Source organism: Pygocentrus nattereri, chromosome 23, assembly GCF_015220715.1.
Source record: "Pygocentrus nattereri isolate fPygNat1 chromosome 23, fPygNat1.pri, whole genome shotgun sequence".
Taxonomy (NCBI): domain Eukaryota; kingdom Metazoa; phylum Chordata; class Actinopteri; order Characiformes; family Serrasalmidae; genus Pygocentrus; species Pygocentrus nattereri.
This window is the reverse complement of record NC_051233.1, coordinates 243,984-256,388: the sequence shown is the minus strand read 5'-3', so window position 1 is coordinate 256,388 and position 12,405 is coordinate 243,984. Positions and strand designations below refer to the sequence as shown.

The following is a 12,405-nucleotide window of genomic DNA, read 5'->3' as shown; positions in this document are numbered from 1 at the left end:
ACGGCTTCTACTGTTTCATTTAAAAAGCTCTATAATGTTCATATGATCCACACAGTCGCTCTGACAGACTGTAATACACTACAGGAAGCGTAGGGGGCGATACGGCTTCTACTGTTTCATTTAAAAAGCTCTATAATGTTCATATGATCCACACAGTCGCTCTGACAGACTGTAATACACTACAGGAAGCGTAGGGGGCGATACGGCTTCTACTGTTTCATTTAAAAAGCTCTATAATGTTCATATGATCCACACAGTCGCTCTGACAGACTGTAATACACTACAGGAAGCGTAGGGGGCGATACGGCTTCTACTGTTTCATTTAAAAAGCTCTATAATGTTCAGATGATCCACACAGTCGCTCTGACAGACTGTAATACACTACAGGAAGCGTAGGGGGCGATACGGCTTCTACTGTTTCATTTAAAAAGCTCTATAATGTTCAGATGATCCACACAGTCGCTCTGACAGACTGTAATACACTACAGGAAGCGTAGGGGGCGATACGGCTTCTACTGTTTCATTTAAAAAGCTCTATAATGTTCAGATGATCCACACAGTCGCTCTGACAGACTGTAATACACTACAGGAAGCGTAGGGGGCGATACGGCTTCTACTGTTTCATTTAAAAAGCTCTATAATGTTCAGATGATCCACACAGTCGCTCTGACAGACTGTAATACACTACAGGAAGCGTAGGGGGCGATACGGCTTCTACTGTTTCATTTAAAAAGCTCTATAAATGTTCAGATGATCCACACAGTCGCTCTGACAGACTGTAATACACTACAGGAAGCGTAGGGGGCGATACGGCTTCTACTGTTTCATTTAAAAAGCTCTATAATGTTCATATGATCCACACAGTCGCTCTGACAGACTGTAATACACTACAGGAAGCGTAGGGGGCGATACGGCTTCTACTGTTTCATTTAAAAAGCTCTATAATGTTCAGATGATCCACACAGTCGCTCTGACAGACTGTAATACACTACAGGAAGCGTAGGGGGCGATACGGCTTCTACTGTTTCATTTAAAAAGCTCTATAATGTTCAGATGATCCACACAGTCGCTCTGACAGACTGTAATACACTACAGGAAGCGTAGGGGGCGATACGGCTTCTACTGTTTCATTTAAAAAGCTCTATAATGTTCAGATGATCCACACAGTCGCTCTGACAGACTGTAATACACTACAGGAAGCGTAGGGGGCGATACGGCTTCTACTGTTTCATTTAAAAAGCTCTATAATGTTCAGATGATCCACACAGTCGCTCTGACAGACTGTAATACACTACAGGAAGCGTAGGGGGCGATACGGCTTCTACTGTTTCATTTAAAAAGCTCTATAATGTTCATATGATCCACACAGTCGCTCTGACAGACTGTAATACACTACAGGAAGCGTAGGGGGCGATACGGCTTCTACTGCTTCATTTAAAAAGCTCTATAATGTTCATATGATCCACACAGTCGCTCTGACAGACTGTAGTACACTACAGGAAGCGTAGGGGGCGATACGGCTTCTACTGCTTCATTTAAAAAGCTCTATAATGTTCATATGATCCACACAGTCGCTCTGACAGACTGTAATACACTACAGGAAGCGTAGGGGGCGATACGGCTTCTACTGTTTCATTTAAAAAGCTCTATAATGTTCATATGATCCACACAGTCGCTCTGACAGACTGTAATACACTACAGGAAGCGTAGGGGGCGATACGGCTTCTACTGTTTCATTTAAAAAGCTCTATAATGTTCAGATGATCCACACAGTCGCTCTGACAGACTGTAATACACTACAGGAAGCGTAGGGGGCGATACGGCTTCTACTGTTTCATTTAAAAAGCTCTATAATGTTCAGATGATCCACACAGTCGCTCTGACAGACTGTAATACACTACAGGAAGCGTAGGGGGCGATACGGCTTCTACTGTTTCATTTAAAAAGCTCTATAATGTTCAGATGATCCACACAGTCGCTCTGACAGACTGTAATACACTACAGGAAGCGTAGGGGGCGATACGGCTTCTACTGTTTCATTTAAAAAGCTCTATAATGTTCAGATGATCCACACGGTCGCTCTGACAGACTGTAATACACTACAGGAAGCGTAGGGGGCGATACGGCTTCTACTGTTTCATTTAAAAAGCTCTATAATGTTCAGATGATCCACACAGTCGCTCTGACAGACTGTAATACACTACAGGAAGCGTAGGGGGCGATACGGCTTCTACTGTTTCATTTAAAAAGCTCTATAATGTTCAGATGATCCACACGGTCGCTCTGACAGACTGTAATACACTACAGGAAGCGTAGGGGGCGATACGGCTTCTACTGTTTCATTTAAAAAGCTCTATAATGTTCAGATGATCCACACAGTCGCTCTGACAGACTGTAATACACTACAGCAAGCGTAGGGGGCGATACGGCTTCTACTGTTTCATTTAAAAAGCTCTATAATGTTCAGATGATCCACACGGTCGCTCTGACAGACTGTAATACACTACAGGAAGCGTAGGGGGCGATACGGCTTCTACAGTTTCATTTAAAAAGCCTCTTCATATGATCTACAGACTCACAGTAATGGTGGATCCACAAGACTCCGCAGGGAATCTGAAGAGCACTTTGGAGCGGTCAGTGTCCAGCGGGCCGCAGGATGGGTCCAGCAAGGCAGTGTGTTTAGGATCCACAGGAGGCAAAACACCAGACATGTCCAACACCACCACCATCTGACCGTCCGGCAGACACACTGCAGACAAGACAACAATGAAGAGTGCAAGTTTAAAATGAAGAGTAATTCAAATAGTCAGACAGTATAGAAATATATTTTTTTCAGACAGAAGTTACCGAGCAGTTCCTCCACAGGCATCACGCACTCCTGCAAGTGAGTGAACTCCTCCAGGGTCTCCATGTGGACCAAACTGACTGACACACTGACTGCCAGACCACGCAGGTCCAAACCCTGAGACAGAGAATATTGACTTCTATCACTTAAAGTTGGTATTGCCAGGATTTTACTATATGGTTGCTATGGTGCTCTAGTTACTTGCCAGGGCATAACTAGAAGGTTGATATCGTGTTCCACATGGGTGTTACTAAACAGTTGCTAGGGTGTTTGCCACGAATCAAACAATGAAGCAACCATCAGTTAAGGAATGGTTTCTATGGTATTCCAGGTGGTTGCTAGGGTGTTGCTAGATAGGTGCTATGGTATATATCTAGTGGTTGGTAAGGCATCCCAGGCGGTTAAAATTACAGAGCGTGGTCAGCAGATGCTGAGGGGCATAGTGCGCAGAGGTTACCAACTTTTTGCAGATTCAATCACTACAGACCTCCAAACTTCATGAGGCCTTTAGATCAGGAACAGCATAGAAAACTTCATGGAATGGGTTTCCATGGCTGAGCAGCTGCATCCAAGCCGTACATCACCAAGCGCAATGCAAAGCACCGCCACTGGACTCTAGAGCAGTGGAGACGAGTTCTCTGGAGTGACCAATCACGCTTCTCCATCTGGAAATCCGATGGACGAGTCTGGTTTTGGCGTTGCCAGGAGACGGTACTTGTCTGACTGTGCCAACTGTACAGTTTGGTGGAGGGGGGGATCATGGTGTGGGGCTGTGTTTCAGGAGTTGGGCTCGGCCCCTCAGTTCCAGTGAAAGGAGATTTTGACAATTTCATGCTCCCAACTTTGTGGGAACAGTTTGAGGACGGCCCCTTCCTGTTCCAACATGACTGCACACCAGTGCACAAAGCAGGTCCATAAAGACGTGGATGAGCCAGTTTGGTATGGAAGAACTTGACTGGCCTGCACAGAGTCCTGACCTCAACCACATAGAACACCTTTGGGATGAATTAGAGTGGAGACTGTGAGCCAGGCCTTCTCGTCCAACATCAGTGTCGACCTCACAAATGCTCTTCTGGATGAACGGTCAAAAATTCCCATAAACACTCCTAACCCTTGTGGAAAGCCTTCCCAGAAGAGCTGAAGCTGTTATAGCTGCAAAGGGTGGGCCGACATCATATTAAACCCTATGGATTAAGAATGGGACATCACTCAAGTTCATATGTGTGTGAAGCCAGACGACCGAATACTTTTGGAAATATAGTATAGGTTGTTCTTATGGTACCTAGTTGTTGCTAGGTGGTTGCTGCAGTATCTCTAGTGATTGCTATGGTTTATCTAATAGTTGCTAGGGTGTTGCTAGGTGGTTGTTATGGTATCCCAGGTGATTATTAGGGTGTTGCTAGGTGGTTGCAACAGTATGTCTGATGGTTGCTGTGGTAACTCATGTGGTTGCTATGGTATCTCTAATGATTGCTGTGGTAACTCAGGTGGTTGCTAGGGTGCTGCGAACATAATTCCATCATGAGGGCAAACAGGTGGTGCCAGAATGTCACTCCTGCGCCGTTTAAGATGGAACAGAAGATCATAAGACGACTTCAGCTTTGTGCCTCAAAGCCTGTGGAGCTCAGAATCTCCAACAGTCTTGATTACGATGTTTCTGACTCTGTACGACTCCATGATCTACAAACATGGGCTGAAGTACATTAGCCTCTGTACCCTGTAGTCCATCCCCGGAGCATACAGCGGGATGTCCACGGTGATGAGCTCATCTGTGCTGTCCAGAACGTACTGTCCATCCTGGACCAGCTGCCAATCCAGCCTCAGTCCGCCCACATACACACGCCACTCTCCCTGCACCTTTCCATAATGCACCAGGATTCGCACACCACGCTCCATACACTCACCCTTCAACCACGGAACCACTGAGGGAATAAAGGAAAGCAAATCTTCAGGGTTAATGACGAAACACAGCAAAAAGACCCATATCAGTAATAATCCCCAGAATGCACCTGGACTGAATGTTGTCGACTCATCCACATCCTGCAGGCTGGAGTGGACATCAGCAGGTATGTGGAAGGTTTCTCCATCAGGAGAGAGCAGGAAGGAGAACAGCACAGAGAGCAAGTAGCTCCTGCGGCCTTTACCCCAATACTGCCAGAGAGAGAGAGAGCCAGAGGGCAGAGAATCATTCAAATACTGCAGAGGGAAAACCAAGCAATCCAACCAACTGTTCAACTGGACCACCAATTAAAATCGACCAAACACTGAATAGAAAAGCACAGAGTGAGTAGCTCCTGCGGCCTTTAACCAAATGCTTAATCCAAACACTGTAGAAGGAAACGGTTTCTAGCGAAGTGGCCAGACCTGTTTAGAGTAAACTGAAACTGCGGAACATGCGAGTGTGTGCTCACCTGCTGTGTGATGAGGGGGTGTGTGAGGGGCACCTGCAGCAGGTAGGAGTGTGTGCCGTTGGGGAAAGGAACCTGAGAGATTCGGATCGCGTTCCGCTCTGCATCCTCCAAACTGAACCTCTGTCCAGCTACGGTCACATTCACCAGCATCACGTCAGAAAGGAAGTCCCCGACAGACAGCACCAGCTCTCCACCAGAGGGCACTGTGTCTGAGAGAAGGAGGAGGGGGCAGGAAGGAGGGAACAAAAACAAGTTCAGTAGATTCTGCAGTGCAGATCTTTCATCTCTGCTTCCCAGGACTCGGTCTGATCAGTATTCTCCCTCTGTCCATCAGCAGAGCTGAGGAGCACATGGACCCACAGGATTCGATCAGACCAGGTCTAGGAAAGCAGACAGGACAGGATGTTTCAGTGAGACCTTTAACGTCCCCTCACAGTTCAGAGGACTCAGGAGCTACGTTACACTCACAGGACCAGCAGAGAAGGAAACTTCAGGTGGAACACAATAAATTTATTTTTAGATTTAGGAAAAGTTTGGCTCCGTGGAACCAGCGTCATCACTACCAGAACAGGCCTGTCCGCCGCCTGGCTCAGTATGGTGCATGCTGGGATTCTGTCCTGCTCGTGTTGAGACCCACAGCAGATCACAGTGGCTATTTTCACTCTTAGAATATGTGTGTGTGTGTGTAGCTGTGAGTGTGTGTGTGTGCGTCTCACATTTGGAGATGTTGATGGGGTCGTTCTGGTGGACTCTCAGGGTTCTGAATGTGCGCTGCTGGGTTTGTTTCCAGGCTGAATCCTGCCACTCTCTCAGCAGCTCCACATCTACCTCATACAGATGAACGTAAACACCTGCAAATACACCACTCTACACACACACACACACACACACACACACACACACAAACAATGCACCTCCTGATAATGAGTCTCCTGATGGAAACACTATCTACAGCTCTAAAACAAACATGTTTGTAAATACAGTTCACTGCTAAGAAAGGTACGCCCCCCCACCAACCCCCACTCCACGTCCTTCTAGTCCCTGATCTTTAAGCATGCGGAGTACATTCATAATCTTCATTATATAAACAGCTTCTTTTCCCCACACATCTACATGCTTCACTGGAGTTTTTGGGGACTTTTCAATCACACTAACCTGCGCTACTTCCAAACAAAGTTGAGCAGCACACCACCGCCCCCTTCTGTGAGGAACTGGACTGATTTAAAAATTTCACACTTAGTTTGTTCCCCAAATGTGCTCCGTTCCTCCACATTTCAGAGAACTTCGTCTGGGGAGAACCATGAGTTCTCATTACGGGACTCCATGAGAAAGATTAGCTATTTCAGCTCAGGTACAGAACGGCTCACTGCACAGATGAAAACGTGTGATCGTGAAACGGTAACCGTAATGTACTGCTCTGTGCTGCCCTCTGGTGGAAAATGCCTACAGTGTATGTTCCAGTTTTCATACCTTGAGTCGTCCTCCTTCAGCTCCGAATGGGATGCGGATCTCAACAGTGTTGTTGTTGTCATGGATCCTGTAATCACGGTAACGTGCCATGCACTGGGTGATGTAGCGCCCCCCTACTGCCACCTTCAGATTCTTCTGACCGACTGGGGGCACCACCAGGGGGTGCAGCAGCCAGGGCAAAGTCCAGACAACATCTGCTCCATCCAAACTGCCCTGAGCTGAAGGGGGAAATCAGCATTAGAGTGCAGTCCATGAGTATTTGGACACTAATAGTAACTCTGCAGCTGCTGATAATCTCTAAACTTCTTGCATCTTAAAAACTACCATTGATTTTACCGCCTAATGTTTCAACTCTGATTAATTCAGCCTCTTCTCATTTTAAAGAAAGAGAAGCAATTACAAACATCTAGAACCAACCACCATGTGCATTTTAGAGCGGTTCGGTGTGAAACTCTCTGTTCTAGATAAACTGACCGAGTCAGAGCTGCTCACAGTGGTGGTGATGGGAACCAGACGTCCCTCTAAAAGCTCCTCTCAGAAAGTTCCTACATGAACTGGTTCTGAATTCACTGCCTGATGACTGAGACGCTGTTTTATGAGAGTTTAGAGAACTTCAACTCCATTCATGGTGGAGGGAGACATGCAGGGCGCTGTGCGGCAAAATAGTCCCAAAAGAAAACTCATTATTCCAGATTTTCCACTGTTTTCCATCATCAACATTCCATATAAGCTCAGAAGACTCGTATAGGTTCTCTGGTGGTTCTGGATGGTAAATAAAGTGTCTATATCTGTGTTGTAGTCATGGCGACGCCTGGTTCCCATCACCACCACTGTAGAGACGTCTGAACCAGTTCACACCAAACCCTCTGAACCTCTGATTACACCTCACACACACAGAGTTAAGGGGGAATATTGGCAAACATCGAAAGAATCCACCATCAGTCAGTGTTTAGTTTTAAAGAGATATCTTACTTGTGGTGCAGGCCACTGACATGTCCACTCTGAGCAGCGTCCAGTGGTGTCTGTATATGATGGTAGTGCTGACCACTTCTACTGTAAAATCATCACCCTGGTGGGAAAGAACACAGTTATTAATCAGAGCGACTGTGTGGATCACCTGAACATTATAGAGCTTTTTAAATGAAACAGCAGAAGCCGTATCGCCCCCTACGCTTCCTGTAGTGTACTACAGTCTGTCAGAGCGACTGTGTGGATCACCTGAACATTATAGAGCTTTTTAAATGAAACAGCAGAAGCCGTATCGCCCCCTACGCTTCCTGTAGTGTACTACAGTCTGTCAGAGCGACTGTGTGGATCACCTGAACATTATAGAGCTTTTTAAATGAAACAGCAGAAGCCGTATCGCCCCCTACGCTTCCTGTAGTGTACTACAGTCTGTCAGAGCGACTGTGTGGATCACCTGAACATTATAGAGCTTTTTAAATGAAACAGCAGAAGCCGTATCGCCCCCTACGCTTCCTGTAGTGTACTACAGTCTGTCAGAGCGACTGTGTGGATCACCTGAACATTATAGAGCTTTTTAAATGAAACAGCAGAAGCCGTATCGCCCCCTACGCTTCCTGTAGTGTACTACAGTCTGTCAGAGCGACTGTGTGGATCACCTGAACATTATAGAGCTTTTTAAATGAAACAGTAGAAGCCGTATCGCCCCCTACGCTTCCTGTAGTGTACTACAGTCTGTCAGAGCGACTGTGTGGATCATCTGAACATTATAGAGCTTTTTAAATGAAACAGTAGAAGCCGTATCGCCCCCTACGCTTCCTGTAGTGTACTACAGTCTGTCAGAGCGACTGTGTGGATCATCTGAACATTATAGAGCTTTTTAAATGAAACAGTAGAAGCCGTATCGCCCCCTACGCTTCCTGTAGTGTACTACAGTCTGTCAGAGCGACTGTGTGGATCATCTGAACATTATAGAGCTTTTTAAATGAAACAGTAGAAGCCGTATCGCCCCCTACGCTTCCTGTAGTGTACTACAGTCTGTCAGAGCGACTGTGTGGATCATCTGAACATTATAGAGCTTTTTAAATGAAACAGTAGAAGCCGTATCGCCCCCTACGCTTCCTGTAGTGTACTACAGTCTGTCAGAGCGACTGTGTGGATCATCTGAACATTATAGAGCTTTTTAAATGAAACAGTAGAAGCCGTATCGCCCCCTACGCTTCCTGTAGTGTACTACAGTCTGTCAGAGCGACTGTGTGGATCATCTGAACATTATAGAGCTTTTTAAATGAAACAGTAGAAGCCGTATCGCCCCCTACGCTTCCTGTAGTGTACTACAGTCTGTCAGAGCGACTGTGTGGATCATCTGAACATTATAGAGCTTTTTAAATGAAACAGTAGAAGCCGTATCGCCCCCTACGCTTCCTGTAGTGTACTACAGTCTGTCAGAGCGACTGTGTGGATCATCTGAACATTATAGAGCTTTTTAAATGAAACAGTAGAAGCCGTATCGCCCCCTACGCTTCCTGTAGTGTACTACAGTCTGTCAGAGCGACTGTGTGGATCATCTGAACATTATAGAGCTTTTTAAATGAAACAGTAGAAGCCGTATCGCCCCCTACGCTTCCTGTAGTGTACTACAGTCTGTCAGAGCGACTGTGTGGATCATCTGAACATTATAGAGCTTTTTAAATGAAACAGTAGAAGCCGTATCGCCCCCTACGCTTCCTGTAGTGTACTACAGTCTGTCAGAGCGACTGTGTGGATCATCTGAACATTATAGAGCTTTTTAAATGAAACAGTAGAAGCCGTATCGCCCCCTACGCTTCCTGTAGTGTACTACAGTCTGTCAGAGCGACTGTGTGGATCATCTGAACATTATAGAGCTTTTTAAATGAAACAGTAGAAGCCGTATCGCCCCCTACGCTTCCTGTAGTGTACTACAGTCTGTCAGAGCGACTGTGTGGATCATCTGAACATTATAGAGCTTTTTAAATGAAACAGTAGAAGCCGTATCGCCCCCTACGCTTCCTGTAGTGTACTACAGTCTGTCAGAGCGACTGTGTGGATCATCTGAACATTATAGAGCTTTTTAAATGAAACAGTAGAAGCCGTATCGCCCCCTACGCTTCCTGTAGTGTACTACAGTCTGTCAGAGCGACTGTGTGGATCATCTGAACATTATAGAGCTTTTTAAATGAAACAGTAGAAGCCGTATCGCCCCCTACGCTTCCTGTAGTGTACTACAGTCTGTCAGAGCGACTGTGTGGATCATCTGAACATTATAGAGCTTTTTAAATGAAACAGTAGAAGCCGTATCGCCCCCTACGCTTCCTGTAGTGTACTACAGTCTGTCAGAGCGACTGTGTGGATCATCTGAACATTATAGAGCTTTTTAAATGAAACAGTAGAAGCCGTATCGCCCCCTACGCTTCCTGTAGTGTACTACAGTCTGTCAGAGCGACTGTGTGGATCATCTGAACATTATAGAGCTTTTTAAATGAAACAGTAGAAGCCGTATCGCCCCCTACGCTTCCTGTAGTGTACTACAGTCTGTCAGAGCGACTGTGTGGATCATCTGAACATTATAGAGCTTTTTAAATGAAACAGTAGAAGCCGTATCGCCCCCTACGCTTCCTGTAGTGTACTACAGTCTGTCAGAGCGACTGTGTGGATCATCTGAACATTATAGAGCTTTTTAAATGAAACAGTAGAAGCCGTATCGCCCCCTACGCTTCCTGTAGTGTACTACAGTCTGTCAGAGCGACTGTGTGGATCATCTGAACATTATAGAGCTTTTTAAATGAAACAGTAGAAGCCGTATCGCCCCCTACGCTTCCTGTAGTGTACTACAGTCTGTCAGAGCGACTGTGTGGATCATCTGAACATTATAGAGCTTTTTAAATGAAACAGTAGAAGCCGTATCGCCCCCTACGCTTCCTGTAGTGTACTACAGTCTGTCAGAGCGACTGTGTGGATCATCTGAACATTATAGAGCTTTTTAAATGAAACAGTAGAAGCCGTATCGCCCCCTACGCTTCCTGTAGTGTACTACAGTCTGTCAGAGCGACTGTGTGGATCATCTGAACATTATAGAGCTTTTTAAATGAAACAGTAGAAGCCGTATCGCCCCCTACGCTTCCTGTAGTGTACTACAGTCTGTCAGAGCGACTGTGTGGATCATCTGAACATTATAGAGCTTTTTAAATGAAACAGTAGAAGCCGTATCGCCCCCTACGCTTCCTGTAGTGTACTACAGTCTGTCAGAGCGACTGTGTGGATCATCTGAACATTATAGAGCTTTTTAAATGAAACAGTAGAAGCCGTATCGCCCCCTACGCTTCCTGTAGTGTACTACAGTCTGTCAGAGCGACTGTGTGGATCATCTGAACATTATAGAGCTTTTTAAATGAAACAGTAGAAGCCGTATCGCCCCCTACGCTTCCTGTAGTGTACTACAGTCTGTCAGAGCGACTGTGTGGATCATCTGAACATTATAGAGCTTTTTAAATGAAACAGTAGAAGCCGTATCGCCCCCTACGCTTCCTGTAGTGTACTACAGTCTGTCAGAGCGACTGTGTGGATCATCTGAACATTATAGAGCTTTTTAAATGAAACAGTAGAAGCCGTATCGCCCCCTACGCTTCCTGTAGTGTACTACAGTCTGTCAGAGCGACTGTGTGGATCATCTGAACATTATAGAGCTTTTTAAATGAAACAGTAGAAGCCGTATCGCCCCCTACGCTTCCTGTAGTGTACTACAGTCTGTCAGAGCGACTGTGTGGATCATCTGAACATTATAGAGCTTTTTAAATGAAACAGTAGAAGCCGTATCGCCCCCTACGCTTCCTGTAGTGTACTACAGTCTGTCAGAGCGACTGTGTGGATCATCTGAACATTATAGAGCTTTTTAAATGAAACAGTAGAAGCCGTATCGCCCCCTACGCTTCCTGTAGTGTACTACAGTCTGTCAGAGCGACTGTGTGGATCATCTGAACATTATAGAGCTTTTTAAATGAAACAGTAGAAGCCGTATCGCCCCCTACGCTTCCTGTAGTGTACTACAGTCTGTCAGAGCGACTGTGTGGATCATCTGAACATTATAGAGCTTTTTAAATGAAACAGTAGAAGCCGTATCGCCCCCTACGCTTCCTGTAGTGTACTACAGTCTGTCAGAGCGACTGTGTGGATCATCTGAACATTATAGAGCTTTTTAAATGAAACAGTAGAAGCCGTATCGCCCCCTACGCTTCCTGTAGTGTACTACAGTCTGTCAGAGCGACTGTGTGGATCATCTGAACATTATAGAGCTTTTTAAATGAAACAGTAGAAGCCGTATCGCCCCCTACGCTTCCTGTAGTGTACTACAGTCTGTCAGAGCGACTGTGTGGATCATCTGAACATTATAGAGCTTTTTAAATGAAACAGTAGAAGCCGTATCGCCCCCTACGCTTCCTGTAGTGTACTACAGTCTGTCAGAGCGACTGTGTGGATCATCTGAACATTATAGAGCTTTTTAAATGAAACAGTAGAAGCCGTATCGCCCCCTACGCTTCCTGTAGTGTACTACAGTCTGTCAGAGCGACTGTGTGGATCATCTGAACATTATAGAGCTTTTTAAATGAAACAGTAGAAGCCGTATCGCCCCCTACGCTTCCTGTAGTGTACTACAGTCTGTCAGAGCGACTGTGTGGATCATCTGAACATTATAGAGCT

At 45.8% G+C, this 12,405-nt stretch overlaps 1 protein-coding gene across 6 annotated transcripts in view; it reads right to left on the bottom strand.

Moving 5' to 3' along the window:
- grk1b (G protein-coupled receptor kinase 1 b) overlaps window positions 1-12,405 on the bottom strand; it is a 105,030-nt gene that overhangs the window by 44,096 nt on the left and 48,529 nt on the right. For 5 of the 6 annotated variants that reach the window (XM_037533447.1, XM_017688629.2, XM_037533445.1 and 2 more), the window contains 8 exons: window positions 7,699-7,795; window positions 6,727-6,944; window positions 5,973-6,123; window positions 5,257-5,465; window positions 4,855-4,996; window positions 4,562-4,767; window positions 2,848-2,962; window positions 2,580-2,749 (listed from right to left, as the gene is read on the bottom strand). In XM_037533447.1, the coding sequence (XP_037389344.1) occupies window positions 2,580-2,749; window positions 2,848-2,962; window positions 4,562-4,767; window positions 4,855-4,996; window positions 5,257-5,465; window positions 5,973-6,123; window positions 6,727-6,944; window positions 7,699-7,795 (1,308 nt within the window). The remainder of the gene's footprint in view (window positions 1-2,579; window positions 2,750-2,847; window positions 2,963-4,561; window positions 4,768-4,854; window positions 4,997-5,256; window positions 5,466-5,972; window positions 6,124-6,726; window positions 6,945-7,698; window positions 7,796-12,405) is intronic. The other variant, XM_017688628.1, reaches the window with a different exon arrangement.